A 15,342-nucleotide genomic window follows, 5' to 3' on the forward strand; every position below is an offset into this window, starting at 1 on the left:
GCACTTAAGTCAGTATTTGGCATAGTTTGTTTTTAACTGTTACCTGAGATTTTCTTTTATTGATTCTCTGCATATCTGGGAGCAGTGCTTGATAATTGCATGTGGTCCCTGCTTTTATGGGCCTTACAGACTGGTGGGGAGGAAAATATACACAGACTATAATACAACCTGATGTGTTTAGTGGGCAGAAGAATTGGGGAGGCAAGATAGACAAGAAATAAAGGAATTCAACTTAACAGTTTTTCTTCTTGCTGGGACAATTTGTTAGTAGGATTATTCTGATTTTTGTCCATTGTCATTGTCAGTGATTGGAATAATCTTAAATGCTGTTCCTGAGATGGAATTTACCAATGAACACAGCAGATACAGTATTCCTCATCAGCTCTGTGTGGTACTTAAGCATTGCAGACGTTCGTTCACTGAGCAAGCGTTTATTTAGAATTTACCACCATTTACCAGCTGAGGTTCCTCTCTTCAAATAGTTTAGGGTCTGAGAAGTAAACCAGCAGTTATTGTGCGTAGTTACAGTAAGTGGAGAGGTGGTAATGAAACTGGAAGTACAAGGCAGAAACTTTTAATTTTTTTTTTTCCATATTTTTAGTAGAGACGGGGTTTCACCGTGTTAGCCAGGATGGTCTCGATCCCCTGACCTCGTGATCCGCCCGCCTGGGCCTCCCAAAGTGCTGGGATTACAGGTGTGAGCCACCGCGCCTGGCCGGGAGAAACTTTTAGACTAATTCAGACCTGAGATACATTCTGATGTATCTCAGATTATACATACTTTGCCTTTCAGAAGTCCCTCCAGCTCCCAAGTCTCCATTCCTTTTCACTGAGCTTCACAGAAACATTGATCTGGTCTAGGTTGGAGGGAAAAAATTAGGATGTAGATATTTCTAGCCAAAGTCATCTGGCTCCATCTGTTCATTATTACTTCAAGTGGAATAGAGAGTACTTACCTATTTGTTACCTATCAACCCATAAATAAAGCTTTTCCCAAAAAAGGAATACTCTGGTCTAAAGTACTCTGAGATTTAGTCTTTGGTACCCAGAGTCTTAGAAATAGCTTCTTCCATTTTTTCTTCTCTGAATCTGCCACATAAGAAATTGTGAGATTTAAGTATGTGGGAGTAGAAGGGAAAAGAAGGAACAAGGGAGGGGTGTGTCTTGAGAATCATTATTCTCCATTTGACTTTAGGATAGACATTTTCAGGAAATTCTCATGGACCCAGTTAGCTTATCTGGGGGAGTCTAAGTGGTTAGGAGCAAGATAGGCACAAGAGGTGAAAGCAGAAAGGGAATACAAAATTGTCTTAGCTTTGCTTGGTTTGCTTTTATTAGTTTTCTTAAGCTAGTTTCATTTTATTTACTGTTGGAATCTATAGGTCTTTTTCAAGGACGTGTTTAGGTGGGTGCTAACTTTGGTTTGGTTTTACCAAAGCAAGGAGTGATCATATAATGTAAGTTTAAAAAGCTTAGCAAACTTGGGTACAATAACTTTTAAGAGCATCAGTTTTTTCATTCGCGAAGGAAAGGTGGTGAAATAAGTAGATGATGTCTTATGTCCACTAGGGGGTAGTGTGTACTGTAAAAATTAAAATAGTTCCTCAGTGAACTCTTTACTTCATCATGCAGTTAGCTAGTTTGAATTAATTTTTGTTCATTTAATGTGTTTTGAAATTGCCATAAATTGTTTTTTTCAAACACAATCTTGTGACTCTAGCAAACAGTAACTCTTGTTACATGCATTCCTGTTATTAGTGATGTCAAATGTTCTGACATTACTTTTTTTTTTTTTTTTGAGATGGAATTTCACTCTTGTTGCCCAGGCTGGAGTGCAACCTCCGTCTCCCAGGTTCAAGTGATTCTCCTGCCTCAGCCTCCCGAGTAGCTGGGATTACAGGCATCAGCACAATGCCTGGCTAATTTTATATTTTTAGTAGAGACAGGGTTTTTCCATGTTGGTCTCGAACTCCTGACCTCAGGTGATCCACCCGCCTCTGCCTCCCAAAGTGCTGGGATTATAGGCATGAGCCACTACGCCCGGCTGACATTACTTTTTGAATAGAATTTTTTGAGGGGAAAATAGTGATGCTTTAAAGTTTCTGTACAAAATTTTACCTATTATATGAAATAAATTATTCATAATGACCAGGCAGTAACATTATAACATGATTGTTTTGTGTTTCACTCTCCAGACTAATTTGGGAGCCACTAATCATTCCATGTGGCTGTTGAGTAGTTGAAATATGACTTGTTTAAATTAACATGTGCTACAAGTGTAATTTGCACAGTGGGCATTGAAGGCTATGATAAAAGATAAAATACATCATTAATTTCATACTGATTTCATGTTGAAATAATATTTTGAATACATTTTTAGATAAAATATATTAAAATTAATTTTACTTGTTTCTTTTTACTTTTTATGTGGCTACTAGAAAATTTTAAAATACTTATGTGACTATTATATTTCTGTTGGACAGCAGTGCTGTGGAGAAAAGTACTCATCAGCCATTTTTATCTTAGTATCTAGGTGGCCTTATGATTTGTAAGGAAGTAGTGTAGTGGGGAGCTTGAGCAAAACTTTGGTTCTATTTCTAATCCCAGCTAGAAAATAGGCAGTCAGTTTTACTATAATGAGACATTATATGTTCTTAAGAGTGTTATGTTATACAAAATCATGTAGTAAAATTCACAGGGCTTACAGATAAAATGAAGCAAGGGGTATGCACTTGAAAATGTCCATTGATGATAATTAACTTTTTTTTTTTTAAGAGACAAGGTCTCACTATCGCCCATGCTGGGGTGCAGTGGTGTGATCACAGCTAACTGTAACCTTGAACTCCTGGGCTCAGGCAGTCCTCCCACCTCAACCTCCCAAGTATGCTAGGACTATAGGCATATGCCAGCATGCCCAGCTAATTTTTTTAGTTTCTCGGTTTGGAGAGATGGGGTCTTGCTATGTTGCCCAGGCTGGTGGTAACATTTTTTAAATGCTCACTTATGGGGCCAAGTGTGGTGGCTCACGTCTGTCATCCCATTGCTTTGGGAGGTCAGGGTGGGAAGATTGCTTGAGGCAGGAGACCAGCCTGGGCAACATAGAGAAACACATCTCTACAAAAAAAGTGATAAATAAAAATGCCCACTTACATATATAGAGGGTGAACTTGCAGATTCTCATAAGTAATTTACAGTTGTGTACATAATGAAGAATTGACTTGCTTTATTAGTGATCCCAAAAAAGGAGCCCCTGTTTGTTTTATCTTACAAATTTTTCATAATTTGTTTTTTCTTTATTTAAATTTTTTTTTCTATAACACACAACTTTGCCCAGAACCCTGTTTGTTAATATTTTAGAATCGCTTAAAGATGTAGTGACAGGTTGGAGTTTACAGAGTAGGTATCATTGAAGCATCACTCAGTTTTTTAACACTTATTTTTCAATAATGAAATTGACAGTTATTGAGTTATCAGACAGCTCTTGTTTGAGATGAGCTAAAAGATCTACAGTTGATATTACTGATCATACATTGCAATTTTGTGTTTCAGAGAATATTCTAAAAAACCTAATCACTGTAGACAGGATGCACTGGGATATAGATAGTTACTAACTGGACCAACTTTTCTCACACACAAATTAGCACTCTTTCTAAGAATACTGTTTATTACCCAAAAATTTTACTGTACATAATTTAATCATTGCCTTGCAGAAGAACATCTAAGACCTGGCATTGCTTCGTACTGAGCACAAATTATTTTTCAACTTAAAAATAAGAGTCCTGGTTAATAGAGATTGGTTGACAGAATGTCAGTTGTTATAATTTACTAACTACAATATAGTTTACTGTAGTATGAGCCTAGGGTTTGCTTTTCAAGTCCCAGTGGATCTATTGATAATTAGATCAATTTGATGTGATATTTGATTCCTTTTAAAAATATTTGTAGCATTAACTATTGTATGCATTCTATAAGATGAGATACCTTCCTTTAGACTTAATTTTGTCACCATTTAAATCCATACCCTATTCCTTTACCAACTTCCTTGTCTATTTTAGTAACTAATTTCCTGAACAGAGTCTACAGTGCTTTCTATTATGCATGGCCCTGAACTCACTTCTATTTGGGATTCAATCCTTGGACTGCTTTTTTAAACATAATAGAATCACAAAGTGCATTTAAGAGTTATTCTGGGTTTCTATAAACAACTATGGCCTTCCTATGTGATCTCATTTGTCAACTTTTTTTTTTTTTTTTTTTTTGGTAGCAGTGGGGTTTCACTATGCTTGCCCAGCTTGGTCTGGAACTCCTAGCCTCAAGTGATTCCCCTGCCTGCCTCAGCCTCCCAAAGTGCAGGGATTACAGGTGTGAACCATGGCGTCCCACCTGCAGTGTAAATTACTTGTGCCAAAAGATAGATAAGGCCGGGCGTGGTGCCTCACGCTTACAATCCCAGCACTTTGGGAGGCTGAGGCAGGCAGATCACTTTAAGTCAGGAGTTCGAGACCTGCCTGGCTAACATGGTGAAACCCCGTCTCTGCTGAACATGCAAAAATTAGCCAGGTGTTTGCTTGGACCCAGGAGGCAGGGGTTGCAGTGAGCCGAGATCGTGCCACTGCACTGCAGCCTGGGCAACAGAGCGAGACTTGTCTCAAAAAAAAAAAAAGATAAGTGAAACAGTAGGAATTTTAGCCCTTTACTTCTTCACTTAAAGAAATCATACTGTACTCTATCTTTCTACCAAAGAATAGTGTAAAACCAGAAGGTATTTTAGTTAGTCATGTGTTGAATAGTGGCCGGAAAGATTTTATTTCCTAGCCAGTTTTTGCCTTTTTAGGAAAAAAGTTGACATCAGTTTCTGTGGTTGAGACTTTTTCAGATGCTGCCATTTCAGACTTGTTTCATATAGTTTGGATTTTATTCCTTTTTTTCCCTCCCACAGTTTATGCTGTGGGTTTGTTAGGGAAACCAACACAGTTTAGTGAAATAATTATGCATGTTTTTGTGTCAGTCTATTAGAACTTGAGAGCAGCATATATTATAAGGACTATTTCAAAATGTTTTCTACACACAAAAGCTTATTTTAGAATGTGTTCTGATTAAATCTAGGCTTGATCAGGTCACATGATATGCTTAATATGTACATTCTTTACAAAGAATATCTGATTTTGAGGGTGAACTGAAGTTGAGAAAGTAAATGCCATATCTATCTCTGCCACTGTGTACTGAGAGTGATTTTGAAGCTATTTTGGGATATGCTTTTGGAGGCCTTTCTGTAGCTTTTTATAGTAGATACAGAGCTGCTACTACTTTGTGTAACTGGTGAGTGGTGGATTGGGACTCTTGGGCCCTGGCTTTCCTTTTTTTCCAGTCACCCAATTTATGGCATTCTAAAAACATGAAGACCTGGAGTAAAATTAAAGGATAGAGGTGAGGAGAGCCCGGAATTCAAGGAATTTTACCATCCAGTTATTTTCTCATTGTTCTACTCCTGCTATTCATCCCTAATACCGTAACTTTTTTCCTAAAAAATGAAGACCAGCCTCTTTTGTTCTGGTCACATGTTAAAGGACTTCCCAAGGTCAGAGGCTTCATTATTGCCTCTTGAGCTTTTTAATGCTCTAAAAATGTTTTAGTTTGAACCTAAAGAAATGTCAGTTTCCCACTTGCTCTTACATCGCCATGATCAAAACAAAAAACTAGTCTTAAACTAAAATACCAGAGATATTACCTAAAATGGCCATGGGTTTAATTAACACATATTGGGGAAGCATGTGATTTGTATTTACATCTTATGACTATTTCAGTATATTACTGTGCTGAGAGAGAAGTTGTTGTTGTTGTTTTTAACATATGCCCTATAGCTTGTGGAATGAAACAGTTTATGATGTATTTTTTTTTTAGGTGAAGGCAGTGTAAATAAAATGTTCTCATTTATTGTTTTTCATACCTAAAAGCTTATTTAAATATGAACATTTTTCTGGTGAAAAATAAATATAAGTAGAAGTTAGACTATTTTTCCCCATACCTGAGTGGCTCCTTTTGTTTTCCTTTTGTAATGTGCACATCCTGCCTTGAAAATAACCCTGCCTTAATGATGGTAGTGATGAAATTCTGATCGTTTATTTTCCTCTCTTCATAACATCAAATAGATTCAGAATTTGGTAAATATTAATTGAATATCTATTGTGCCAGGCAGTGTTCCAAATGCTGAGGATATAGCAGTCCATAAAATAGACTCAAATCCATCCTCTCATGGAGCTTAAATTCTGAACAAAATAAGTAGAAATGAGATTTGTTAGTAGTGCTGTGGAGATAAAGCCGGGGAGTGGGGATAGGGAGTGTGCAGGGTAGGGCTGAATGGGGCTTGCAATTTCAGTTATGATGGCTTCACTGAGAACACATGAAGATCTTAGGAGCTGAGGGAGCAAGACATACGGATATCTTGGGGAAGAAGAGGTGAGAGGATGCCTGGCATGTTGAAGAACTACAAGGAAGCTAATTTTTGTCTGGAACAGAGAAGGTTAGGGGATGGAGAGAGAATAGCTGAAGATGAGTCAGAGAGGTAGGTGGAGTGAGGGCATCATATAGAGCCTCTTTTGGGGGACCATTACAAGGACTATGACTTTTTTTTTTTTTGAGACGGAGTTTCGCTCTTCTTGCCTAGGCTTGAGTGCAATGGTGTGATGTGGGCTCACCGCAACCTCCACCTCGCGGGTTCAAGCAATTCTCCTGCCTCAGCCTCCCAGGTAGCTGGGATTACAGGCATGCGCCACCATGCCTGGCTAATTTTATATTTTTAGTAGTGATGGGGTTTCTCCATGTTGATCAGGCTGGTCCGAACTCCTGACCTGAGCTGATCCACCCACCTCGGCCTCCCAAAGTGCTGGGATTACAGGTGTGAGCCACATGCCCAGACTTTTTTTTTTTTTTTTGAGATGGAGTCTCGCCCTGTCACCCAGGCTGGAGTGCAATGGCATGATCTCAGCTCACTGCAACCTCCGTCTCCTGGCTTCAAATGATTCTCCTGCCTCAGCCTCCCGAGTAGCTGGGATTACGGGCATGCGCCACCATGCCCGGCTGATTTTGTATTTTTAGTAGAGATGGGATTTCTCCATGTTGATCAGGCTGGTCTCGAACTCCTGACCTGAGGCAATCCACCTGGCTCAGGACTATGACTTTTAAAGGGTCTGTGGATAATAGACCTGCGAGGGAGGTAGTGAGGTCAGAAGCAGAACAGGTTAGGAGGCTGTTGTAGTATGCCAGATCAGAGCTGATGGTTGCGTGGATCAGAGGTGTAGCAGTGGAAGGGTGAGAAACAGTCCAATCATGAGTGGAATTTGAAGTATAAAAAAAAACCAATTTGCCAATCAGGCTAGATGTGTGTGGCATATGAAGGAAAAGGTGGATCATTTGGAAAGATGGGTTTGCCAGTAACTGATGTGGGGAAGACTTTATGGGAGGAGCAAAGGTTGGGGATAGGGAGGTCATGTTAAGTTTGGGATGCTTATTAGACATTCAAGAGCATATATCAAGCAGGTAGTTATAGAGGCAAGAGGCACGATGAGGGGAGAGGTCTGGGCTAGATATGAATTAGGGGAGGCTTCAGCTTATAGAGTGTATTTAGTATTTAAATTCTTTGCATTACATGAGATCACTGTGGAAATGTATAAACAGAGAGGAAGCCCTAGAATAGAGCCCCAGTGCACTTCAGTGTTGCGATGTTGGGAGATAGGAAGAAACCAACAAGGAAACTAAAGGAAGCTGCTGCCAGACAAGGAGGAAGAGAGCCATGAGAATGTTTATAGGAAGTTAGATAAAGCTTTGCAAAGAGGAAGGAGACCAGCTGGATAAGATGTTGCATTTAGGTAAGATAAAGATTAAGCACTGGACATTTGATTTAACCTTGTGGAAATCATTGGTGACCTTAACAAACAAGTTAGCGATAACTACAGCTTGATTGGAGGGTGCATTCAAGACAGAAGAGGAGGAGAGAGATTGGAGACAAGCAAAGTAGAGGTTCCTCTTCCAAGACTTTCCTCCCCATCTAATTAGTAATAAATAGTAACTTCTCTTAGAAGCAAAATTTATTCGAAGACCTGTGCAAACATTCTTAAATGTCTGCTATCCATAATAAATCAATATGTTCTTAGCTCCCACAATTTAGCCTAAATATTTGCCCTGGCATGCTTATACTGGTCCAAGCAAGCATTAGGTCATAGCCTGTTCCTCTTCCTTATTTAAAAGTGTTTTTACCTTTCTCAGCATTCCACAAGTTACTTCCTCCTTCCTTTGTTCCCCTCTACCTTTACCTCTTAAAAAGTTCTAAGTTGCTAGCCAATCAGGACAAATACAGAATGTGAGGTCCCGTTCCAGCCAGTGGAAACCGGACACAGCAGTAGGGTGGATGCGTCAGGTTATAAATGACCCTGTCTCCTTTGTTCAGTGTACTCTTGTGGCAAAAATCCTGGCGTGTACCCTTTCTGCAGGAAGCAAAAATGGCCTTACTAAATAAATTAAATTTATGTTCAAGTGCTATTTCTTTATGTCACCGAGGAACAAACATTTCAAACAGATCAGTAAGATCTAGTGCTCAAGACCGATTGGCCCTAGCCAAGAGTATGTGACATTTCATCTATACAGGAGAAAAGCCAGAGCATATGGGCGCAGATGCAGGGAAATGTCCAAATGCTACAGTGGGAACTGATGGAAGTATCTAACTTGTCATGAAATAGGAAGCAGGACATCAGCCACAAGTGAGGTTGGGGATGGAGATGCTGGAGGTTTGAAGAGAGAAGAGAAAGAATAATAATACAGTTATTTAGGGGAGAGGGAGAATGATGAAAAAGAGAACTAATGATATGATTGTTGGGAGTATTAAGGGTTCCTCTGAAGTTAATTGTCAATTTTAGAGTAATCAGCATTGTTATATTTCTTTAGTCCTGTTCGGGTACCTGGGCCTCTTCTTATCTCCTTTCTTTAGTCCATTACATTTTTCAGAGGGGAGGTTTTCAGTGGGTTTAAAAACTAATTTTTGGCCGAGTGTGTTGGCCCATACCTGTAATCTCAGCACTTTGGAAATCCAAGGCAGGCAGATCACTTGAGGCCAGGAGTTCAAGACCAGCCTGGCCAACAGGGCGATACCGTCTTTACTAAAAATACAAAAATTAGCTAGGTGTGGTGGCGCACAACTGTAATCCCAGCTACTCAGGAGGCCGAGTTGGGAGGATCACCTGGGCCCAGGGAGGTCAAGGCTGCAGTGAGCCAAGATCTTGCCACTGCACTCCAGCCTGAGTGACAGTGAGACCTTGTCTCAAAAACAAACAAACAAACCAAAAAAAGCCACCAAAACTAATTTTACTTTTTAAATAGCTTGGTTTTGGTTGAGTTTAGAGCAAGATGCCTTACTTATGTAATCCTAGTGTTACTTTATTTTACCTGAGTAAAAAAATCAGTTTTATTAACCTAATTTTATTAACATATTTGTAGACATTTGTAGCCAAAATGTATGATAACATCATTGGTATTCGCTTGCAGTTTCATTCAGCTGGTTGTAATTATTTAAATGGTATTTTTTTGAATTTGACATTTTATAAGCTAAATAAATCCTGTTGGGAGATTGGAGATGTTCTATTATGCCTAGTTCTAAGAGATGAACTTTCTAATTTTACTTTTGGTGTCTAGCAAAGTGACATTTGTTTCACAAATGTGTTTGTTTTTCTGTCATAGGAAACCCAGCGTTTGCTGGCAGAACCAGTTCCTGGCATCAAAGCAGAACCAGATGAGAGCAACGCCCGTTATTTTCATGTGGTCATTGCTGGCCCTCAGGATTCCCCCTTTGAGGGAGGGACTTTTAAACTTGAACTATTCCTTCCAGAAGAATACCCAATGGCAGCCCCTAAAGTACGTTTCATGACCAAAATTTATCATCCTAATGTAGACAAGTTGGGAAGAATATGTTTAGATATTTTGAAAGGTAAGTGTTATCTTTATCAGCATATGTTATTATTAAGCTTTCTCCTTTTTCTCTTAAGCATTCCATGTTTAGAATGTAAACATTATACAAAGATCAGAGAGGTCTGTGGGAGGGAAGTGAAGCAGTTCTGGGCCTGTTTTTTTCATGCTTTATCATACTGGGCCTGTTGCCTTCATAGATAAGTGGTCCCCAGCACTGCAGATCCGCACAGTTCTGCTATCGATCCAGGCCTTGTTAAGTGCTCCCAATCCAGATGATCCATTAGCAAATGATGTAGCGGAGCAGTGGAAGACCAACGAAGCCCAAGCCATAGAAACAGGTATCTAATATTCATTCTCCTTCACACCACTTCCACTTTTACAAATTTGTATTACCACTTAAACTTTTCTAAAGCTCTTGGCAAGGAAAAGAAATATAAAAAAATATAATACTTATAGTATGTAAATACCTCTTAACAAAATGGCCTGCTATGGGACCCCCCAAATTTAAAGACAACCTGTAATTGGAAGATCTTGGAGTCTCTTGTAACTACACCTGGTTTAACAAATACTGAGTGTGTACCATTTATCTAGTTATATGTAAAGAATACTGGAAAACTTGAACTATTTTTGTAACCCGTTTGATTAAAGTATTCAGCTGTTTATGGCTACAGAATTTGGAGTCAAGAACATTCTGCTACAAATTTTAAGAAAATTAGTGGGGAGAATTGTGTATCTAGAAATGGACAACTTGATTCATCCTCTTGAATTTTCTAGAACTTCTTAATTTTATTGTAGTGTTTTGGTAATTGGACATTTACAAAATCTTTCAGCCCTGATCCAATTTATAGAAAAAGGCATGAATTTAAGAGATTACAACATGACATTTCCATAATTAATAGTGGTTGTTTGCCATTTATAGTTTGGAAAGTAACATATTGAACTAAGTAAAATAATAATCCTATGTTTGTTTCTGTCTACAGCTAGAGCATGGACTAGGCTATATGCCATGAATAATATTTAAATTGATCCGATCATCAAGTGTGCATCACTTCTCCTGTTCTGCCAAGACTTCCTCCTCTTTGTTTGCATTTAATGGACACAGTCTTAGAAACATTACAGAATAAAAAAGCCCAGACATCTTCAGTCCTTTGGTGATTAAATGCACATTAGCAAATCTATGTCTTGTCCTGATTCACTGTCATAAAGCATGAGCAGAGGCTAGAAGTATCATCTGGATTGTTGTGAAACGTTTAAAAGCAGTGGCCCCTCCCTGCTTTTATTCATTTCCCCCATCCTGGTTTAAGTATAAAGCACTGTGAATGAAGGTAGTTGTCAGGTTAGCTGCAGGGGTGTGGGTGTTTTTATTTTGTTTTTATTTTTTGAGGGGGGAGGTAGTTTTATTTTAATTTTATGGGCTCTTTTCCCCCTTTTTTGGTGATCTAATTGCATTGGTTAAAAGCAGCTAACCAGGTCTTTAGAATATGCTCTAGCCAAGTCTAACTTTATTTAGACGCTGTAGATGGACAAGCTTGATTGTTTGAACCAAAATGGGAACATTAAACAAACATCACAGCCCTCACTAATAACATTGCTGTCAAGTGTAGATTCCCCCCTTCAAAAAAAGCTTGTGACCATTTTGTATGGCTTGTCTGGAAACTTCTGTAAATCTTATGTTTTAGTAAAATATTTTTTGTTATTCTACTTTGCCTTTGTACAGTTTATTTTACTGTGTTTATTTCATTTTCCCAATTTGACAATCGTATTTTAAAATTAAAACTGATGGAACATTCTGTCTGGGTCTTCACCATCTGACAAATTGAGTGGCAAGAGGTGGATTTTGCCAGTTTCTTTTCACTGATGCAGATTTGTGTTAAGATAGTACTGAATGGAGTATTTATAAACTGGCCCTGAGCATGCATAAAGCATCAGTATCTGACCTTTTTTTTAACCTTCTAGGAATTTGAAATAAATGTGTTTGTGTTGTCTGATTAGATGATCATTGGTGTCTTGCCACAATGTTTAAAAATTACTGTACAGGAAAGTCACAGCAAAGATAGCAGTTGTGACTGACATGTAGGACTTTCACAGTTGTGCCACATTTTTGCCTAAAATTTGGGTTATGACCTTTTTCTTGGTTCTTGTCTGAAAATTTCATCTGTAACCTTTCATGTGTGTTAAGAAACACTGATCTGATAATCATTTGGGATTTGCTGAGGCATTTGTGAGTTTTCCTTATAAACCTGATGAGCAGATCTCAAGTATCCAGCTTGCGTGTCATCAGAAAGGTTTATCCCTTTGAGAGTATCAAGTCCTCAATTAATGATTCTTGCTTTCATCCCTCTAGTATTTGCTATGGGAGCTTGTTTTATTCTTTAATTTGGAATTCAGTAATTTTTCTTTATCGACAGAATTCCTCCCCTCACAAAACTGTTCTTTCCCACCTCTCTCCATATCTAATTCCTGATTCTTGTTATTTTTAAGTCATAAATGTAGCCAGTCATAAATACATAAGTGTTAACCTTCGGGTTGCAACCTTGTCTCTTGCAGTTTAAGGTAATGGATATTGTAGCCCATTTGAATTTTCTTCACTCTTATTCTCGTAATTCTGGAGTTTCTTCAGATTGTGGTGTATTTTATTGTGCTCCTATGTAAGATGAAGAATTAACTATTAAAATTACATTTTCAACATACAAAAGCTTTTGATGACTGGTAACTGGTATCCTTCCAAATAAATGCATTGCTTGGTAACAAATGTTAGCTTAATTCACAATAAAATAGTTAACAACCCTAATATTGTAAAATTTGAAAACTAATAACAGCAGCTGTCATTTATAACAATTCTTGGGCTGTTAAAAGGGTACATTTGACTATAGCTAAGGAAATTGAATCTCACTTTAAAAATGAACCACACAAAACTTCAAGAAACGAAACAGAGATCAACATTTACTGCCCGTAATATTGCTCATGGTTATAGCTAGTATCACATAGTGATTTACAAACCATGAAATTCCAGATTTAAATCTGTTGCACTACAAAAATGTCAATGATGTCTGCTAAATTTGTGAGTTACAGAAGTACAGAAATAAGTCATTTTCATTTCAAATGCAGTGAATTTTAATTTCATGGTATATTTTTTTCCTTTGCAGTTTTGGTAAGAATCCCCCATTACTTTGATAAGACTTGCTTTCTCCACCAGTGGGATGAAACGAGTGCCAGTGTGTTGACTGAGCCTTCTTAGGACTTAAGGGGCTCTGGGAGAGGCCAAGGCAGCAGTTGAAAACTGCAGCTTCACCTGGCCTTTGGGCCTGTTTTCCCTGGCCCACACAGTGTGGCTGGTTAAAACATTCTGAATTTGATGCCAACATTTTTAAAAATTGGGAGATTTGCATGAAAATCTAGAATTCTGGTAACTTTTGAATGATCTGAAGATCTGGCAACAGTAGACCTGACCCACCTTTGTGCATGGGACTTACTGAGAGGATCTGAGTAGCAAACACTCTAAGAGCATGTCATTGTCTTCTCACCAGTTACTCTCCAGTTGGCTAGAGTCCCGTTCGAGCACACATGCTAGTCCTTCCCCCTTGTAAGCCTTTGACTTTGTAATCCCTGGGCTAAAGGAAACAAATTATTCAACAAAAGTGTTTCATGTTTGCCCACTAGTTGTTGGGGATGATTAGGTGGTGAGTGAATGGCATGGAGCTTTCCTTTGGGGACCATATACTCTAATGGGGAAGGGAGACAGACAAATAGTTGTAACTCTGTTATGGAAAAGAGAAGTAACTTGGACAGACTTTTGGATTCAGGCCAGATGAACATCTCCAGGCAGAGGAAACAGCAGCATCTGCAAAGTCCTGGGAGAGAAGAAAAGAATCTGAACATAAGTGGCTTCCTGAAAATCGACTGCCCAGGCTGGGCACAGTGGCTCACACCTGTAATCCCAGCACTTTAGGAGGCCAAGGCAGGAGGATCACTTGAGTCCAGGAGTTTGTGACCAGCCTGGCTAACATAGTGGGACCCAGTCTCTATTTAAAAGAATATTGCCCGTTAAGAGGCGTTTCTAAAATCTTGAAGTGTTGATAGGAGCTTTATGTTTTTTGACTTTTTTGATTTGTTGTAGTCTATCTACTTCACTGCGATTTGCTTCTGCTGTAGTTATCCTTCGTCCTCTCAAAGGCTGTCTAGCAAGATCTTAGGTCTAAAGTCATCTCGGTATTTGTCGGGAACTGGTTCTAGGACTTCCTTTGGATATCCAAATTCGCAGATGCTCAAGTCTCTGGAATAAAATGATGTTGTATTTGCATACAATCTACACAAATCCTCCCACATACTTTAATATTTAGATTACTTATAATACCTATTATAATGTAAGTGCTATGTAAATAGTTATTGTTTAAGGAATAATGACAAAAATACACATGTTGACTACAGACACAATGTTTTTTGGAATATTTTCTGTCTGGTTCTTCGAATCCACGGAAGTGGAACCCATGGATATGGAGGGCCGACTATATAGAACCTTACTCTAGACCAAGAATGTACTTGTAAAACAATTTCAAAGAAGCACTTAAAAATAAGATTAAATAGAAACCAATAGATAAAAGTCACAAGTGCTATGGTGGTTTTATGGAGAATGGGGAAGGGAATCTGTCCTACAAGACATTATAAACACAGTGACCTAAGTGGAACTAAATTGGATCGTGGAAATGATAGGAATAGGCCTTATTTTTCTATTGAATGGTTCAGAAACCGTTTTTTTTTTTTGGCTGCTCTAGCCACTTTTTTTTTTTTTTTTTTTTTTTTTTTTTTTGAGACAGTCTAGCTCTGTAGTTTAGGCTGGAGTGCTGTGGCATGATCTCGGCTCACTGCAGGCTCCGCCTTCCACGTTCAAGCGATTCTCCTGCCTCAGCCTCCTGAGTAGCTGGGACTACAGACACCTGCCACCACACTCGGCTAATTTTTTGTATTTTTAGTAGAGACGGGGTTTCACCATGTTGGGCCAGGATGGTCTCCATCTCCTGACCTCATGGTCTGCCCGCCTCGGCCTCCCAAAGTGCTGGGATTACAGGCGTGAACCACCGTGCCCAGCCCCGCCACATCTTTTTTGTTAGTTGCAGTAGCAATACAACCTTATCTAGAAAAGCTGGCCAAAAAAGAAAATACCATGATAATAGGGTACCTAATTTATCACTTTAAGAAAAATGTAATATTTCATTGGAATAAGTACTTTTGGGCTGGGATGATATTTCATTTAGCTACTTGGCATGCCACCCATCTTAGGGAATTATATGAGGGTTTATATTTTAAATAACATAAAAAGCAAAACATGCTGAATGTAATAATTTGAGAGAAGTGTAAATAATAAAAGTCTGTAATCTACCACCTGGACTG

At 38.7% G+C, this 15,342-nt stretch overlaps 1 protein-coding gene across 1 annotated transcript in view; it reads left to right on the top strand.

The window, feature by feature from the left end:
* The window catches only part of UBE2N (ubiquitin conjugating enzyme E2 N), a 34,834-nt gene extending 22,190 nt beyond the window's left edge, over positions 1 to 12,644 (top strand). The window contains exons 2-4 of the mRNA XM_003259664.3: positions 9,727 to 9,973; positions 10,152 to 10,292; positions 10,935 to 12,644. Coding sequence (XP_003259712.1) covers positions 9,727 to 9,973; positions 10,152 to 10,292; positions 10,935 to 10,975 — 429 coding nt within the window. The 3' untranslated portion in view covers positions 10,976 to 12,644. The remainder of the gene's footprint in view (positions 1 to 9,726; positions 9,974 to 10,151; positions 10,293 to 10,934) is intronic.
* Positions 12,645 to 15,342: the final 2,698 nt, after the last annotated feature.

Source organism: Nomascus leucogenys, chromosome 10 (assembly GCF_006542625.1).
Source record: "Nomascus leucogenys isolate Asia chromosome 10, Asia_NLE_v1, whole genome shotgun sequence".
Taxonomy (NCBI): Eukaryota; Metazoa; Chordata; class Mammalia; order Primates; family Hylobatidae; genus Nomascus; species Nomascus leucogenys.